General features: G+C 42.9%; 1 protein-coding gene across 1 annotated transcript; it reads right to left on the bottom strand.

Annotated features, from left to right (window-relative positions):
* Window positions 1-187: 187 nt before the first annotated feature.
* sidt2 (SID1 transmembrane family, member 2) lies at window positions 188-19542 on the bottom strand. Its single transcript, XM_080889797.1, has 27 exons — window positions 19161-19542; window positions 18720-18990; window positions 18506-18627; window positions 16022-16186; window positions 15851-15896; window positions 9931-10032; window positions 9601-9684; window positions 9344-9509; window positions 9082-9175; window positions 8124-8182; window positions 7875-7901; window positions 7083-7121; window positions 6922-6999; window positions 6248-6363; window positions 3803-3876; window positions 3543-3609; window positions 3367-3440; window positions 3160-3283; window positions 2915-3032; window positions 2462-2598; window positions 2252-2360; window positions 1918-1994; window positions 1686-1732; window positions 1492-1597; window positions 1281-1391; window positions 1074-1187; window positions 188-967 (listed from the first exon to the last, which is right to left on the bottom strand). The coding sequence occupies exons 2-27, from the start codon at window positions 18963-18965 to the stop codon at window positions 905-907; spliced, it is 2565 nt and encodes an 854-aa protein (XP_080745923.1). The 5' UTR covers window positions 18966-18990; window positions 19161-19542; the 3' UTR covers window positions 188-904.
* Between the last annotated feature and the right edge of the window lie 565 nt (window positions 19543-20107).

Genomic DNA, 20107 nt, shown 5'->3' with positions numbered 1-20107 from the left:
TGGAAAAACTTGTGGTTAAATTGTGAGCTGCTCTTTTTCCAATGCTCTAAAATTGGGCTCAGTAATTAAGCCAGGTTACTTCTGAATGGCTGCCCCTCTCAAACAGAAGATCCAAACAGCAGGTGGGTGGAGCTGTTGTGCCCGAGATGATCTTATCAAAGCCAGGTATTGGAAAAATAGACCACACTTCAGAAAAGACCTTTATTATTGAGTATCCTTTCACTGCAATGCCTGACAATAAAATTCATTTTTTGTAGAGTGCAAAAATACCTTTAAGAGTCACACTTAAGGGCAGTTACAAGTAAATACAATCATGTCTTCATGGATATTCCCTCAAGGAGGAGGACGGCTAGCTTGCAGATCTGACCAATCAGAACACAGTATTGTGACTACTATGATTAGAACATTGAAGGCCACAGACTGGACAGGATTCATCTTCCCACAATTATTTTTGAAAACACGCACGCACGCACGCACACACCTGTACAAACACACACAGCATATAAACAGTAATTAAAATACATTGCTGACTTCCAGGCCAAATGTAATGCAGACAATATAAAATAAGTTAAAGTGGACGAGTTTCGTGTCAAGCGAGAATGCACACCGTTAATCGTCAGCAGTAAACGGTGCTCACAACAGTTACATCGATGATGGCAGCGAGAGGACGAAACACTTCAGCATCGCTCGACGACGTTCCGGCTTCTATTGGCACATTAGTGTCCACGCAGGTAGAGGGAGGGGCCTGTTGCTCCTCCCCGACTCTCCACGAGGCAGAGAGGTGCTCATCGACAGCCCAGAAACAGGCTACTGGCTGTGCTTTTTGAAAAAGATGGAGGGGATGCAAACAGACAGGGTGATAAGGCAGAGAGAAAGAGCAGAGCTCTTCGCAGATCTGGCAAATCTAGAAGACGTAGATTTTGTCTCTCTGGACGGTGTCGAGGTCGTCGTCCATGGTCAGGAGGACCTGAGGGGGAGCAGAGGTAATATTGGATATTAAGGTTTTAACGCCTCATTCTAGACCAACTGCATATCCTGCATGTTTAAACAAACTTAAACATGACTCATAATACCAAGAAGGATCCAAACATAGCGATGGAGGACAGGAAATGCCAAATGTCGTGGTCGTCAAAGAATGATAGCAGGATGCAGTCCCTGTTGTGCTCACGAGACTCAGCTGGAGTTTTCTGTGCCAGAGGAGAGAAACAAGTAATCCAAGTGTCTTTTCACATGAGCCCAAATCTCATAGGTTTGTGTGTGTGTGTGTGTGTGTGGCTAACCTGCCAGGTGCTGAGACCCTGGAAGAAGAAATACAGCGCAAAGCCCCACACAACCGCCGTGAAGAGAATACACACCAGCGCCAGACACTTGATTCTCTCACCGCTCCGCAGCTGGGCACAAACAGAAAACTGTGAGCTCCAAAGGTCCCAAACATGTCTGCTACTTTCTCCTGGTGCTTCTCACATGCGCAGAGTTACTAAACACACAAACCTTCATGATGATATAAAAGGCAAAGTAGAGCAACAGGTTACAGATGGCGATGGCCAACAGGTACGAGGCAAAGTCGTTGGGTCTCTGTATGAGGCCGTAGGCAGCCCTGCAGAGAGATAGCGAGATACACATCACCTGCCTCCTCCGCACTCTGCTGATTTAAATGAGCTGAAAACATAGTTTGTTTTACTCACAGAGACCAGTTGACTATGTTCCCCATCACAAGCAGAACCATGCGGTCCTGAAAGACATACACCGGCGGAAAAATGATTAAAAAGCAGGTCATCAGGACTCACCGATGCCTTTTATTGCTCTCTGCAACTACCGGTCGTTAAGATAAGATAATAATTGAGTTACCAGGTAAAGGCAGAAGGACCTGCTACCTTATGCAATACACTGATACTGGATTTTCTGGCCGTTACTCACAATGTACATCGGCCCGCTGCACTGCCTGATGCAGTCTGTGTAGATGACGTAAACTATCCTACGCATGATCCCAGCGTCTGATACGTGAACACACAGAGAGGAAGGAGAGAGAACAACAAGGATTATAAGCTGCTTTATTTTATTAGAATATCCCGATAAGTGGATTTAAATGTTAGTTACTCTGATTTGCTAGCTTATGTGAGACACACGCTCACACGACAGCCTTAATATAATCCTGGACTACTTTAGTTGCAGTCAGTTAATAGTCTAACGTGACTCATTTTAAGCCAGTAAAGCCCACTGGACTGAGTTTGCTTTCTTTCTGTGATCTTACTGAGCCTCCATCGACCCATATAGTAGAGCTGTGTACTGAGCAGCAGCGTGGCCAGAATGTGGATCACAGAGAAAACAATCCAGAAGGCTGTGTTGTCTCTCCCAAATACCTGAGAGGAAAAAAAAACACAGCACAATGATTATTAAGAAATCTGTGTTTTTAGACCATAAAGCATAACTCAGGTTTTGTATTGTGTGTGTGTGCACTTACCACTCCCAGCACAGAAAAGAAGATGACAGCGGCGAGGCAGGCGTAAGCGGTGTAAGCGCTCGCGTTGATGTCCGGGTGTCTCTTCTGATAGAGCTTCAGCATACACAGTCCAGCAATCATGTACATGAAGGAGGTGTCTGCAGGGAGGAGAACAACTCAAATGTACCGCATGCAACTTGAACTTTTTTCAGCCCAGGACTCAAAGTAAACAGACAGAGAGACAAAAAAATAATGCATTCACAAGATTTACAGCCAGCAGAAACTCAAGAAACTGGCTGAAGCAGTAAAAATGTAACCGCACAAAGAACTGATGCAGACTAAAGCCAGGAAACCTCATCTTCCTTTGGAGTGACAGCTGCTTAAAGCCAAAACTCTCTTCAGACTACTGATCCTGACAAAGGTAAAAACAACTGTAACCATGTCGAGTCTGAGTAAGGACACAATCGTTCTTACCAAACTGGAAGTTGGTGTAGTTGGGACAGACGTGGTAGCAGGCACTGAGCAAACCCTCCATCATCAGAGCAGTTCCCATGGCATAGAAGAGGCCAAAGTGCTTTGGGATACCACACTCCTGAAGGAGGAAGAGACAACCTGATAACTAAACTACCGCTGTCAATCATCATCATCATCATCTAAATCTTTAAAAACACATCTTCATGACAAATGACTACACGTTTGTCAGTGTGCGTGTGCCTCACCAGCGCGTTGACGTCATGCCGCTCCAGAGCACGATTTTGGGCGAGGTCTCTCTTGAGGACGATGAGGAGAAAGAGGAGCCCCAGCATCACGTAACCAAGGTTACTGAGGATGTTGTTGAAAGCGCTGTGTGGAATTAGTTAATCGTTACTTTACGCGGGTTAGCTGATGACGTTGGACATGTTAACACACTGTGCTCGACTGCAAACCTTAGAGCTCCGAGCGGGTGGGCGCACAGGAAGTTGTAGTAGCAGATGTCCTGGTTTCCTGTAACATTGACAACCTGTGGAGAACAGAGATGCACACGTCGTATTAGCGAGCTGACGGCTTATCGGAATCTTTTTTTTTAAAAAAGTGTCGCCATGCTTTATAAAATCATTGTTACCGTTTGATAGGTGATGACCAGCTGGACGACTGGCAGGGCGTAAAACACAGCAATCGTAGCAATGTTCCTGAAGAGGGTACAATTATTACTTTCAGCCACTCACAACCATCAGATCTGCAGCACTTCATTAATAATCAGTAATTTTTTTTAATGTTTCATATAATGTCAAACTATGGCTTGGTTAATTCACTGTGAATTGATTTGGCTTAGATATAAAAGAATATCATGTTTCTTATCATGGGTGCAACAAGAGAACTCACCAGAAGTAGATTTGGTACTTCTTGCTGAGGATCCTCTTGTCTTTGCGGGCCAAGTCCGCCACGTACAGAAATTTCTGTAAGAGGAAGAAGAGAAGACTTTATTACTTTGATTACTTTATTAAAGTCTGGATGAAGAAAGCATTAACCTCGCCTAATTAATGTTCAAACTCTTTACTGCTGACAAGTTTTTTAAATTTGTGACTCTGGTTTAGAGGTTTAATATAACGAAGGAACACATTATTAAATTGTCTCTGTGCACTTGTTTCATTTGAGCTCAGTATGAGAATATCTGCTGCCCTGCTCTTCGTTTTACACTGTGTGTGCGCATGTGTGTGAGCTCAGAGCTGGCTTTTATGGAAGGGAATGCTGCTTGATGGTTTTGCTAAACCAGAAAGACCATGAGAAAATTTTGTCATTGGTCAGTGAGAAAAATACTTATGAGCCCCTGAAACGAGACCCAGGAAGTGGTTACAGGAAGATGTGATAGATTGTCTGAAGCAGTTAGAACAAGACAATGCTAAGTGTCATTTTCTCTTAAACTTCAGAGGGATACCTTCTACGGAATATGGTCTAAATGGACAGACTATGTTAAGCATATGAGGTGTGATTTTGTGTATGATGTTACAACCCTGAGTTCTACGTAAACCTACCTGCCCTGCTGCCTCCTAACCCTAGTTTTGTTTGTTGTTGTTTTTTTTTCTTCTTTTCTTTTCCTGTCTTCTTTATTTTTCAATTATAAGTTAAAATGTGACAGCAAAGAAAATGTAAAAAGGCAAACTACTGTTATGTTCAACAGCTGTCCCAATAAAAGAGATAATAATAATAAAAATAAAAAAAAGAACAAGACAATGCTACTGACCGGACCTCATACCACAGGCTATACCCAGGAGAAGCTACACCAAGTCTGTATGGTTTACTGAAGAGACATAAACAGGAGGTAGCTCTAAGACCAATTGTCTGTATGATCAACTCGGTCACCTATAACATCTCAAAGTTTCTGGCTTCGACCCTCAACCCGCTGAACACCACATCCAGAACAGCTTGGATTTTGTTGAGAAGGTGAGAGATGGCATTATGGAGGCAGATGAAACAAAGGTCTTGTACGATGTTACATCTGTCTTTACTGAAGCAGTGAAGGTCGTTTGTAAGAGATTACAGGATGGTTCAGTACCAAGTCACTGGTTCAAGTACGTGGGTGACATCTGGGTGAAAATCAAATGTCAGTATTCAAGGTTTGACTCTCATCATCCACTGGAGCATAAATTCTGTGTCATCAGGACGCTACAACACAGCGCAAACTCCACCCCCGCAGACAGCAGCCAGGGAAGCAAAAGAACATCATACCAAGAAGGCCCTGAGTAAATGTGGTTATCCCAACTGGACATTTGTCAAAGCTGGGAAGGCACCTTTCTGTAGCTTTCAAACCCCAAAACACACTGCGCTAAAAGTTGGTCCACACCAAGGATCGGGTCCCTCGGGACAAACGGCGTAATGTAGCATACGCTGTTAAGTGCCAGGAGGATTGCTGTGATTTATACATCGGGGGCGGGGGGGGGGGGGGGGGGGGGGGAACCAAACAACCTCTGGCGAAGCAGATGGCACAACACAGGAGAGCTACCTCCTGGACTCTGCAGTCTATTCACACCTACAGGCCAGTGGACACTCTTTCAATGATGAGGACACATCTTGGACAGGGAGGAAGGCTGGTTTTGAGCGCGGAGTCAAAGAGGCCATTTACGTGAAAAAGGAAAGACCATCTCTGAATCGAGGAGGGGGCCTAAGGGTGCATCTTTCACCATCTTACAATGCTGCGATTGCAGCCATTCCCCAACTCCCTGTGAATGGGACTCATGGCAACTGATCAACAGCCACTGATCATAAACCATTGATCAGTGGCTGTTGATTTGTGAATGACAAATTGAATATTAATGATCAAGAAACTGACCTCACAGCACATTGTTCATTCAGTGGGGCTGGTTTCAGTCATTGTGCATAGGTACTGTTTATAAGGTTGGGGAAACCGAAGAAGTCACCTGGATGAGTGACAATACATTTCTCCCCCTGAAAACGCCAGATGATCCAGATGAACAAAACCAAGTTTTTAGGATGCTGCTCGAGTTTTAAAGACCCGGCTGGGGTTTAAACTCTCAGAGATGTAGCGAAACTTGGCAAATACTTGACACAAATGGAAATGAGAATGTTTGTTATCAAAGAAAAAAAAAAGTTATGCCTCCAGTTTCCAGTTTGGCTCACCATCTCCACAGATGAATCCAGCAATCTGTTAGTGACCAAACAGATCAGATGGATGTTTTTGTTCTAGTACCCTGAAGTACTAGAGGTGAGGACTACTTTGCAGATTCACAGATCTTTTCATTCTAAATAAACCAGATGTGCAGAAAGCCACATCTGTGCCATTCTGAGGCAGGAAAAATGATTTTCACGTACCTTTGTGCGAACAATGTTCTTGTCGGAGTGTATGTCATCCAGTGTGTCATAGTCATCCTCCTCAATGGAGCTCAAAGACTCCTGCCTGCTCCGTGTGACACTTTCCAGCGATCGCTCTGATTGGAGGAGGGAAGAGCAAAAGAGAGTCATTCTGTCTAGTGGAGGCACAACGTGAGCAGGCAGACCGACGACTGGATTTAAGGGAGTTGCAGGCTGATGCAAAAAGGTGATCCAACACATCGCACCTTTCAAAAATGATCTTCAATTTTCAAAATGATTAAATAGATGACCAGAATGATTTTTTTTTGGTCAGATGATCTTTGCGCTGATGAGATCACCGTCGCTGTTCATTTGAGTGCCATCAGTGGAGAGAAGTGGCCACTTTCCCGGCCTCTTAACTCCACTGATATTTGATTGACATGGTGGCTGATTGGTTTGGGGTGCTGATTCGGCTAGTTATATGGTAGCGTGTCACCGATGCGGATGGCTATGTAGTGAAGGTGATTGAGGATTGGTCGACGTTTGAAAGGCTCCTGTCCTAATGAACAAAGACACACAGAAAACCAGTGAGGGTGTGGAGCTGCTAAGAATCCATGTTCAAGCCGCTCTGCAGAGTGGGCCAAAAAAACAAGAAAGAGGGAAAAAAGGACGTGTGAGTCTCTGTTTGCTCATACCCATGTATCCATAGTTGTTGTCAGTTGAAGTGGCGCTGTCGGTAATGGCCTCTGAACTCATTGTGCTGCCGTTGTCGGCTGAGGAGGAGATGACTCTTCGTTCATTGGCAATCAAACAATGACATCACAAAGACTAAATGTTTGTTTTTTTAAATACTCACCAAATGAGCCATATTCATTTGGTGAGGCTGGAGTTTTTCCTGTAAAGACACAAACTTTCAAAAATCCAAGAAAGGATACACGCTCCCAAATGCTCACATGCACAAACAAGCGGCACTACGATCAACGTTTAGTTAGTATCCTAACACTGCACAATGATCACTGTGTTAGTCAGGAAAACAGGGAGGTGAGGCGGACGTAAACACGTGAAGGAATCCAGTGAAAAAATGCAATTCCTTAAATTCTTTTCTGGCTGGGGGCAAAAAAAAGTTATTAATCTCCAAAAGTGTGAAAGCTGAGAAATGAGATGCAGTGAAGAGGATTATTTCAAAACTAGTGGTTTAAAAACAAACAGTGGCAGCAACTACTGCAGTGGATAGATACAGATACACACTGGGAGGCAGCCAGCAGCCAAAAAAAGCACATCAGCAGCGCTTGCATTCATCTTAGCGCCGTCATGCTTTTAATGGGAGTGCTGCTGAAAATATGCTCACGTGTTTCTTTAGCTCAAAGCCATAAAGCTGTGAGGACTACAAAAGGATAACACTGTTACAAACACAGGCAAAAGAAGCCAACAAAGACCCATGTGAGTGCATATCTGTATCTCTGTAAAGCCAGAAAAGCCTCAGAACAGAGCCACGTTTATGTCCATGAAGCCCTGCAGCCGAAAACGTCTCTTTCTCTTCTTTGTAGGGTAAAGTATGGAAGCTACTGCATGCAGAGCATCTGCAGACAAGCAACACAGACTGAGAGAGGGCAGCGAGTGCACAAGGGGAGTAACTGTGTCTGTATACCGTCGCTGTTCTTCCCGAGCAGAGAGGCTGAATGGCAGGGGGGAGAGAAAGATACACGTTCAGTACACGCTTAAACATTCAGCTCTGAGATAAAAGAGTGGCAAACAGCTGTGGGACTGCATGATCAGTCCAGTTTAGGATCACATTTACTCTGGTATTTAATTAACAGAACAGAACAAGCTTGCTGGTTTGTGGTCAGTGCACACTGCTCCTAATGGGCCGGTCCATCAGAGCTAGTTGCTGGGTTACCTGTCTCAGCAGGTGACATGTCGGCAGGATTCAGAAACACATTTCTCCTCTTGTTCAGTCTGCAGAAATAGAGAGGGGGAAAAATGCAAATGAACACAATTTGTATTCAGTGCAGTGTCATTCCTGCAGTGCAGGTCTACTCTGACAATATGACGTCCGACCTCGTGGGTTGAAACGTGGGCTGGAGAGGGACTAATTGATGTACAGGAGGTTGGAAATTAGTTGTTGTTTTTCCAACCAAAGTGCAAAACTTTCTGTCATTTTCAGGCAGCTACAAGTTGCCGTCTGCCTGCGTCTTTTTGTTGCGGTGCAGACTTGCAAAGACGGTTGTTTTGTTGCCACCCTGGCTTTTCTATTCTGTGTTTCGGGTGAAGACTTTGGTTAAAAGTTGCATCTTCCTCACAGGGTTTTGCAGATGTGTACAACATAATTCCTGATTCCCTGCTCTGCTTTCACTTCAGTGAAATTCAACAGCCAAAAAAAATAAATGCATGACAGCTAACGGTTAAACCCTTTTCTGACGTTTACTGTTCAGCTCTTTTCAATTAATCAGCTATTCCTTCTGCCCACCTGCAGCTTTTTAAAAAGCTCCTGCATATGCTGTTGAGTTTTGAGGTCCGTTTGGAAGGGCACACCCTAAAGCACGTACTTCCTTCTACTCCGAAAACAAGCCAGAAAAAAAGGGAGACACAATAAAAACAGAAAAAAAGATGCAGGCCTGATATTTCCTACAGGTGTGAAATCAGTTTATTTATATATGCATATGCTTTACTTTTTCTGGGTTTTGAGTATAACATAATCAAGCTTCATGCAATAGTGGAAGACAAAGATGCAGAGATGGCTTTTCTAAGTGAAGAACATTCCAACACGACCGCCGCAACTGGAAACTCTTTTGTACAAGTAGCAGATAAACAAAGCAAATGATGACTTTGCTGCAGAGGCAATTTCAAAACCTTACCGTGCACGCTCTAGACAGACACAGAGCAAGGTCAGGAGGTAGAATGAGAAGAAGATCCCCAAACAGAACAGCATTCCCATCACGTACACCTCCACTGCACGGGAGGACATATTAACTGTAAGCTAATTTGCATAGTAAGACAACATTCTGTATCTGCTGCCAAAAAAAAAACACAAATCTAAACAACACAAGCAGAGAAATCTCTGCTTCTTTTAGCACATGCTAACCCTCAGCGCTTCACATATGTAGCCATGTGACTTACAGTTGATTGCGGGTGAGACCATCACATCGAGGGCCTTGCTGCGATTGCCGGCGTCAATCAGCTGATCGGGTCTCAGAGGGTAGAAGCGCAGCGGGCCGCCGCATGCCTCGTCCTCAGTTTTTACCACCACCACCACGTAGAAACTGTTGCTGGGGAAATCTTTCCTCTAGATAAAGGCAGAAACACCTACATTCAAATCTACACCAGGATTTATCGCAACCGGTTCCAATAAGCTCTGAATTTCTGCGGGACACTACCTGCACGGTGATGGCACCTTTTTTTGTCATAGTCTGGTACATCCCAATGAAGGCCACGTTGTTGTCAAGGTCATAAATGGGGCACTGAATGGAGACAGTGAGAGAGGGAGAAAAAAAACTGAATTAGATGTGAAAAAAGAAAGATTCAGATGGATTGTTTCAGAAGTAAATAAGAAAACATTTTTGAACAGCAAGAAATCAGCTGTGGTATCCACTGTGATGCCCTCATGTGGTCTCAGAGTGCTACTGCACGCTGACCACTGAGGCTGAGGGAGGGGCCTCTTGAGGGCTGCTGCAGCACAGCTGAATGTGTGCTCTGGATAACTGTACCTGGATGTCCTGGATGGACATGACAGAACAGGGGAAAGTCATGTCCGAGTTGACCTTGACGATCACAGTATCCACCCCGTCTTGGAAGACATACTTGAAATACTGAGAGAAAAGGAGAGGGAAAGAAGAGGACAACAGTCAGCGAGGCAGTTTTCAGAAAGATCGACTTGAGGATGGCGTTTTAATTGCTGACAGCACAATAAACCATTAAACCAATACGTCACCCCACGGGCCATTTGCACAATTTGATAAGTGATATGTTACTGAGAGCCTCCCACTCCAGGTTCTCAAAAGGTTTTATCCAGTTCAGTTGTAGCCCTCGACTGCAGAGCACCTCACGCATACAAATGAGCTGACCTGATAGCTTACAAGCACAGACTGGGAGAACGAAGCAAAGCTGATGCAGAAAGCAGACTGTCTTAAAAGAGGTCAGAGACTGACAACGTCTTCATCAAGTGTCAAAAGAAAGTCATGGAGTCATTTGCCACAAGCTGATCTCCGTTTTCAAATAACATACAGTCGTGTGAAAAGTAAGGTTTTCACAGGATTGGCAGTTTTGAGCATAACTCAGTGCACCCATACTGCTGCTATGGGAATGAAGAGTGTAAGGAGGAGCCAGGTGCTGATAATCAAACACACTTGATTGCTCGGTCATCAGCAAGTGTGAGCACCTCTGCAAAAGCAGAAGTTTTGGCAATTTGCTGCTCAGGAGCATTCACAGGTAAGTTAACAATATGTCACCATCTTCTCAGGAGTGGAAATGCCAGAAAATTCACCCCAAGGTCAGACCGTGCAAAGCTTAAAGAAACTGCAAAAAACCCAACAGCGACATCTCAGACGCTACAAGCCGCAGTTAAATGTTAAAGTTCATAACAGGACAATTAGAAAAAACTCAAACTGGAACAATGTCCTTTGAACAGACGAGACTAAAGTGTAGATGCTTATCCATAACGCACAGCAACACGTTTGGCGCTAACCAAGCTTATCAGAACAAACATCTCAGACCAACCCCGAAGCACGGTGGTGGAGGGGTGATGGGTTGGGTTTGTTTTGCAACCACAGAACCTGGGCTCCATGCAGTCATTGAGTTGACCACAAACCCCTCTGTTTACAAAAGTATTCGTGATTCAAATGTCAGGATACCAGCGTGAGAGCTAAAGCTTGGTCCAAACTGGGTCACGCAATAGGACAACAACCCCAATCATAGCAGCAAATCTAGAACAGAATAAACAGCTAAAAAAAAAAAAGAAAAGAAACAAGGTGTTGCAATGTCCAGACCTCAACCTGACTGAAAATGTGAAGGAACCTGGAGAGAGCTCTGCATAAATCAGCAACAAACTCACTCCATGACAATACTGATAAAGTCATACAGAAAAGAATTACTTCAAGTTATTGCTTCCAAAAGCCAACTGTAAGCTACTGAATGACAAGTTTTACTTCATTCTTTTTCATAGGACTGTATAGATGAGGTGTAGGCAACCTTTCTGATGACGAGTGCCATTTAAAATTTCCTCAGAGGTCAGTGTGCCATATGATTGCATTAGCAATAAATGTAATAACGCTCTATATTAACAGTTACACAATATATAGAACCACTTTATAGAATTATATCTGTTCGCAGATGTTGGGAGCTATCAGCGAATAGTTATCAGCTATTTTGAAAAAAAAAGAAAAAAAAAAAAGACTTTTTATCCATAACAAGAACTGTACAACAGAAAATGCAAATGCTATTTATGGTCTCCTCACAACAATGGTAAGAAAAATAAACTAAGCCATTATGGTATGTCTGTTAATACAGAGACACACATGTTGATGTGATCTCTGGTCTCCCACTCAGAGACACAGGTCTCCGAGTGTCAAGCATTCAGACGGCTGCCTGAGGACACTCATGTGAGAGAAGATCTGTTCACACAGATATGTAGAGCCAAATACTGTCAATAAGGCCTCTGCAATGTTCTGAAGACAGTTAAACTTGTCAGGTAGTGATGTCCAGCAGGTGAATATGCAAGCTGCATGAACACGCACAGCTGTGGATTCCAGCTGCTTCGATGTTATATGTATGATTTCTATACATTTTACATCAGATAAAAACCTTTGGTTGTAAGTTTCAGATAATTATTTATTAAAAGATAGACATTTTAAATGAGAATAAGAAAGTATTTCCTTGTGCCCCCCTTTCCCTGTTAATGCCCTACCTGCCCCCTGGCAAAACTTTGCTAGACCCGCCCCTGCACAGTTACCAGCTGTCAGCGTAAAAAAGGATCCTGGTGTTATTTGTCTCTCAGAAACAGTTCATAACTTCCCTTCAACTCATTCATGTCACCTAAAAGGTAAACCTGTTTCTCCATCACCTGTTCAGCTCTGATGATTCAGTAAGGACATCTCCTGGTTTCATCTTCATGTTTCCCTCTCATCACATATCCAAACCGATATCATGACCAGCAGCTTAACAGCTGTGGCTCCAGCAAACATCAGCTGATATTAAAAATTAATATTAAATAAATTCTAACAACAGCTGATCAAGCTTAAACGTGCTGCTGTTGTTTAGCGCAACATTCGGCGGTTTCCTCTTTCTGGCGCAAAGTGGGCGATAAACAAACAAGAGAGAAAAGCTGATCAGCTGATCATTGATCAGTTTCATGATTGAAGTAGAAACAGGAGAGGGAGGGGGAGAGGATGAGAGAAGAAGAGGCAGCTGTGCAGCAAAGACACAGAATATCTCCAGCTTTGTGTCTTTTCCATTCTAGCTAAAGTCCGGGACAAACTGTTCCTTTTCACCTCAACACGAAACGAGTAATAATTTCTCTGAATGCTGGACGATTCCGTCTTTTTACGGGACGGTTGGCAACTCCACTAACTAACCTTATGAATTAAATAAAGTTCACTATCAGTAACATCAAAGCACCCACCCAGCTGTATATAAACTCCGTCATGCTAGCTAGTACGCAGTACGAATTATTGTAACTGACTGTAAAAAGTCAGCACAATGAAAATAAACTCCACCTAAACTTGGTTTATATCTGACCCAGATAGACTGCAGGTCATAACTTCTTACCTGAAGTTCAGTTCACCTGACACTAGGACCAGTGGCCACCTCGGCTCTCTCCTCCTCCTGCCTCCCCTTTCTCTCATCCACCTGCTGGCCTCCACCACTTGCTAATGTTACTGAATCTGAGGAAGCACTGCCACAGCCACCACCAAACAACTGAGTTATTTTTATACACCGACCAGCATCTGGCCAATCCACCACCTTTCATTGTTTATACCGTTACAAAGAGAAAAAAAAAAAAAAAAGCGAATGCCCAGTATGCCCGATGGCCAGTCCAGCTATGTTCGTGCCATCAGTTAACCCAGTTGGCACACGTGCCTAGGGTTGCAGACCCCTGGTATAGATGATTATAGATCCATACAGCCACAGACAAGGAAAAGAGGGCGAAACAAAGAGGCAAGCAACTACAACAAAATATGTTCATTTTTTTGGTTATTTGGTTGGTTTTCAGAGCTAAATCTCAGTAAAGGAAAGTTTTAATATTAATACAGGGAGTGCAGAATTATTAGGCAAGTTGTATTTTTGAGGAATAATTTTATTATTGAACAACAACCATGTTCTCAATGAACCCAAAAAACTCATTAATATCAAAGCTGAATGTTTTTGGAAGTAGTTTTTAGTTTGTTTTTAGTTTTAGCTATTTTAGGGGGATATCTGTGTGTGCAGGTGACTATTACTGTGCATAATTATTAGGCAACTTAACAAAAAACAAATATATACCCATTTCAATTATTTATTTTTACCAGTGAAACCAATATAACATCTCCACATTCACAAATATACATTTCTGATATTCAAAAACAAAACAAAAACAAATCAGCGACCAATATAGCCACCTTTCTTTGCAAGGACACTCAAAAGCCTGCCATCCATGGATTCTGCCAGTGTTTTGATCTGTTCACCATCAACATTGCGTGCAGCAGCAACCACAGCCTCCCAGACACTGTTCAGAGAGGTGTACTGTTTTCCCTCCTTGTAAATCTCACATTTGATGATGGACCACAGGTTCTCAATGGGGTTCAGATCAGGTGAACAAGGTGGCCATGTCATTAGTTTTTCTTCTTTTATACCCTTTCTTGCCAGCCACGCTGTGGAGTACTTGGACGCGTGTGATGGAGCATTGTCCTGCATGAAAATCATGTTTTTCTTGAAGGATGCAGACTTCTTCCTGTACCACTGCTTGAAGAAGGTGTCTTCCAGAAACTGGCAGTAGGACTGGGAGTTGAGCTTGACTCCATCCTCAACCCAAAAAGGCCCCACAAGCTCATCTTTGATGATACCAGCCCAAACCAGTACTCCACCTCCACCTTGCTGGCGTCTGAGTCGGACTGGAGCTCTCTGCCCTTTACCAATCCAGCCATGGGCCCATCCATCTGGCCCATCAAGACTCACTCTCATTTCATCAGTCCATAAAACCTTAGAAAAACCAGTCTTGAGATATTTCTTGGCCCAGTCTTGACGTTTCAGCTTGTGTGTCTTGTTCAGTGGTGGTCGTCTTTCAGCCTTTCTTACCTTGGCCATGTCTCTGAGTATTGCACACCTTGTGCTTTTGGGCACTCCAGTGATGTTGCAGCTCTGAAATATGGCCAAACTGGTGGCAAGTGGCATCTTGGCAGCTGCACACTTGACTTTTCTCAGTTCATGGGCAGTTATTTGGCGCCTTGGTTTTTCCACACGCTTCTTGTGACCCTGTTGACTATTTTGAATGAAACGCTTGATTGTTCGATGATCACGCTTCAGAAGCTTTGCAATTTTGAGACTGCTGCATCCCTCTGCAAGATATCTCACTATTTTTGACTTTTCTGAGCCTGTCAAGTCCTTCTTTTGACCCATTTTGCCAAAGGAAAGGAAGATGCCTAATAATTATGCACACCTGATATAGGGTGTTGATGTCATTAGACCACACCCCTTCTCATTACAGAGATGCACATCACCTAATATGCTTAATTGGTAGTAGGCTTTCGAGCCTATACAGCTTGGAGTGAGACAACATGCATGAAGAGGATGATGTGGACAAAATACTCATTTGCCTAATAATTCTGCACTCCCTGTAGAGTCTGGAACCTTTAGAGAAACTGTGAGGTTTATTTGCAGTGGTTATTTTCTTTCTTTGCAGCCACCATCATGCAGGAAGCCTAAGCTGTAGGCCAGAGGTAAACTACATGCTCAGCAACATAGTTTGCTTTTTAGAAACACATGCGCATACAAAATGAAAGCATTATTTAGCTTTAACATAAGTGTGTATTTGGGTTAAATAAACAACCCATGCTCCCAGTAACTGTCACATAAAGGCTTGTGAAACAGGTTGTTCTGTTTGCTGCAGTATAGACTACTCCAGTCAGACTGCATTATTATGCCTGACTAAATAGTATAATATCTGAACATCTTTGTTGTTGACTGTCTGAAGACGTTACGTGGCTCAAACTGGAAATGAGAAGGTTATGTTCTTAAAAGGTGTCCATTAACTACACATGGATGTGAGGTAAAACTGAGTTTAAAGCCCTGCAATCCACACAAATCTACACACCCCGCACATCCAAAACAAAAACCTAACACGATCCAATGAAAGTGTCATCAAAGGCCAAAAAGAAAGCAAAACTTTGTTTAAATGATTGGATGTGCAGAAAACAGAGCTTACTCAAGAAAAAGATTTTTTTAATGTAATATAACTACACAAAATCAGAAATTCCCTGCATTCATAACATCCTCTTTCACATGTATACTTTCAGCTGGCTTCCTGCACATTTCTTGTCATGAGTCCCTCCCCCACCCACAAACTCCCCCATCTGTGGTGCACATTTCTTTGACTCAACACAGTTATGTAAAGAAGGAGCCTACTGTCACACAGAGCTATGGTACCAGGCAGTTTACCTGAGGTTGGGATGGTGATGCAGTGAAGCTGAATTTCTTGTTTGTTCTGTAATCAAGTTAAACAAAACGTGTCATTCAAATAACACAGGCTGATGTACAGTGCAATAAGATGGGAATTCAGGCAGGTACCACGTACTGTGTTTGATTTATTACATAACAGATAACACTCACTGCAGGGTGAAACTTTCAACACGGCTCACTCTGAGCTGGTAGTTTGTACCCTGACTGGACAGGGTAGACACGTCCACAAAGAAGTACTGGGTCTCCGAGGCGGCCCGGGTTGGAGGTTGGCACAGTGTCCTGCCCACATCGTAGTAAGGGTACTTCCTCTGATAGCTGATGAAAAAGGAACAAAGGAAAAAAAAAAAAGGAGGGGACAACAAAGATCAAGTTTCCCATAACCTCTCATACATTCATTCCTTCCTTCTTGTATATTCTCTAATATTATAAGAACGAAGCAAATCAGGTGGGTTTTTTTGTTTGACAGTTACACAATCTGACAAGTTGAAACATAAACGTAATTTTTCCTTTAAAAGTGGTTGAATGCAAACCTCACAATGACATTAGCTCCCCATCTCTGCACTGGTGGTTCACAAAGGAGGAAGTGAGAGTCCAAAGTTCATTAGTGAGCTGCTAAAAACGTGGCCTGACCATGAGACCAACAAAGCAATGACTGACAGCGGGGTGATTCTGGTGTTGCAAAACCTTCCAGTGCAAGAGAGGAACACATCACAAATGGACTGTTGGCCAATGGCAAATAAACTCCAGAACTAGGAACCTTTTATCACGTTGCACACAATGAAGTAAGGTTACAGGAGCCGTTTGACTTGGAGACAATCCCAAGCACATTACAGGCAGTGGTTTTTGCCGTTTCCTCCGTACAAAACTTGTCAAATGACCGTCACACTTCTGAAAAGAATTACTGATTGCAGACTGAACTGCCTCGTCACCTTTCTCCACTACATCTGCTTTTACAGCTAAACCCCGTGACCTGTAGTTATATTCGTTTACTGTCCAAGTAGCCCGACACTCCTTAAAAAGAACCTTGGAACACATGTTCAAATAAAATGTGCCTACGTGGCGTTTAGGAAGAGGACATCCTTATTAGCCTTTGCTTACATTTAATCCATCTGTAATCACAAACAATAGTCTATGTTCACAAACCTGATAAAGCTACCAGCACCAAAACAACAACAGGTTTTTAGGGTGAATGTTGATGTTTGGGGACTAAAAAAAAATTATTGAATGTCGATATACTGGCTGTTATTGTTTATTTTTAATACTACTTTATGTTAACTTTGTTCTATTGAAAACAGAAAAACTTAGGAAGATACCTCACACTATAATAATCAAAGTTGAGGAGACAGCTTGACCTCACACCATTATCTTCACAGCTGTGATGCTACATGTGGAAAGTGCAGCCTGAGCCTGAGATGACACCGTTCTTAAATTACGCCCAAGTACCTTTTTTCAGGACATCCTGAAATATGGTTATATCTGTGATAGGTCACTACATTAGTGAGGCCCAAGAAAAGCAATGCTGCGATGAGAAGCCGGGAAACATCTTGTATAATTATGTCATATTTAACTACACGCCCTAATGTAAGAAGTCCCAAATGATGTGCTGAGCCCTACTAATGCACCTCTAGGCAAGCCCAAATTTGAAATGTGATATTTTCTTTGGCAGCCCCACATCACTGCTGCAGTGTAAAAATGGCACAAAGAATTGTAACTGAATATATTCGAGCTCTAAGGGCTCTCATTTTCCAAACAGGGGCATTTTCTGAAAACCTCTGCCAAGTCTGCTCACATAGCTGATGGATGGTTGGCAGTTTGGAGCTTGACATAACAAAAGCCCTGAATGTCTGCAAAGAGGATAAGACATGCTGTGTACTTAAAGAAAGGAAAGTGAAAAAAAAAAAAATTGTTAGTTGCATCTATCATGAAAGCTCCTGGGGTTACGGCTTCAACTGGACTAGGGCTGTCAACATGAACCTGCTGGGAAATGTTTGCCAATGAAAACCTGGTTCCACAAGCTAAATACACTCATTTTATCTCATCTGGGGAGAAACACTGATTTAAGATGATTTGGTAGAAGGTTTTGGATAAGGTGAAGTAACTAATGTAGACATTATTAAGAAAAAAGAAAAGGAAACATTTGCTGGGTCCAGAAAAACACAAAAAAGCTGGCATGTCATACCACACATATTCTGTTTTGTATCTCATCTTTCCTCTATGTCACTTGCACATAAATTAATAGGACTTAAAAATTGCCATGGGCACAGTAAGTTTAACTACTGCTGGCTTTACTGTAGACTAGACAATTGACTCCACACCTCACTAAGCATAATGCATTGTGTTTCAATTTCAATTTCAACTCTGTAACACATAGATCTTTTAAAATGCTTTGACGCTAACTTAGAGGATTTAAAATAACAGTGAGTGGCCATCTCTGGTTACATACAAAGAAGGGAAGCTTAATATGCAATTAGACAAAAACGTGAAGTTAAAGGAGTTAAGGGATGGACCAAATTACAGACCACATCAGTTTTTATTTTAAATTACTTGATTTTTGTAAGAAAAAACATTAACATATATACATCACATACGTGTGATGTATATATGTTATGTATGTAAACGGTGGGGGGTACTCACAGGCCTCTGAGAATGAGGGGGACTTGAAAAGACAGGACGCCTTGCTTCTGTCGCACTACAAACAAGATTGGGCTCTCCGACTTGTTGGATAACACGTCCACAGACACACGCACTCCCTCAGTCTGAAAGTCAAGAGAGGGAAAAGGAGAAAGGACTGATAATAATCTTTAAGTGGTGAAAAAACGAACCGACAAGTCTGAGGAGGCGAACTCACCTTATTCCGAGAGATGGTGTGATTAAACGCGTAAATGGTCTGGTTTTCACTCGTAACCATGTCATTATAGTTGGCATCAAACTCCGCATCTTTCTGGACGATGGTTTTGATCTCCCCCACCTCAATGCCGCAAGCTAACCGAATCGCACATAACCAGAGCAGGGCAGCCAATCCTGGTCGGATCCAACGGGGAGCAGGTCCACAGCTGTTTTTATGTCGTGATTTCCAGGAGCTTCTTAACACCATTTTGCCTGACACCGTCTTCCTACAACTGGGAAACGATATCTTAAGTTACTCTAGGGTGGAGAGACAACGCTATAAAATAACTCCACCCCATTCAGCAACAATAACAAGGACAGCAGGCAGGCTAGCTCAACTATGCCCCTTCAGACAATAACAGCAGGTGCTAAATGAAAGCTAGTGACACAGTGAAGTGTTTACATTTGCTATAAACTTGCGCGTCGTCCTGTCGGCATCCGTAACGAAGTAGACGCTGTCAGTCATGCGCCCAGTGCCAAGTTTCAACACAACAAAACCAGCGACACTCAATTCTTCTATATGAAACCCTGAAATCTGACAGCTCGCTGACTCGCCGTGTTAGCATTAGCACTGCTGGTTAGGCAGCTTCATGTTTTCATGTCGGACTTCGGTTCTGTCGTCGAAAACAAAAGCCTTCCTGTAAAACTGCGAACGGCTGTCACTATCGGGTTTCGTAGGACCGCTGCATTGTGCAAGAAATTTTGGTCCAGCGGGGGGAAGAGATTCAGTGTGAAAATCTGTGCCGTTAGCGCCCACCCTCCCTGCACGCTTAGACAGTAAACAAACCGACGCACGACGTAATGACGACACTTCCTGGACCCTCAGCAGTCAAATATCTGGGTCTGCATGTTTGCTGTATGTGGGGTTGGCCTTATGTGTGAGTTTCCTATATAGTGACTTGAAACCAGGCATAACGACAACAACAACAACGATAATAATAATAATAATACAAAACTGGTAAAGTATTAACCAGGTCAATTTGAAAGAAGCTGGAATACATCAGGAAAATACTAAATCACGAGGTATGAACTACACTCCCTTATTTTTTCATGTAATATGTTTTTATTACAGCTAATCTTGATGAAGAGGACATTTCAAGGTATTTCAGTGGTTAGTGTCCCAAGGACTTGGATCTATTTTATGTATATACCAAGGCAAAAATGTGTTACTATGTATGCATATGTTGGATCATAGGATCCTCACGCAAACCAAGCTGTTGGATTCAAATTTTACTCCTTTCCTTGACTTCCATTGTCTTCTGCAGCCAGCAGTCTGTCTAAATAACAGAATGCACACCAAAAAAACTGTTGTGTGTAGGCGAAGATGAATAGAACCAGCACATATAAAAC

This window comes from Rhamphochromis sp. 'chilingali', assembly GCF_963969265.1.
Source record: "Rhamphochromis sp. 'chilingali' genome assembly, chromosome: 8".
Lineage (NCBI taxonomy): Eukaryota > Metazoa > Chordata > Actinopteri > Cichliformes > Cichlidae > Rhamphochromis > Rhamphochromis sp. 'chilingali'.
Note: the sequence above shows the minus strand (reverse complement) of the source record. Positions and strands in the feature narration are given on the sequence as shown.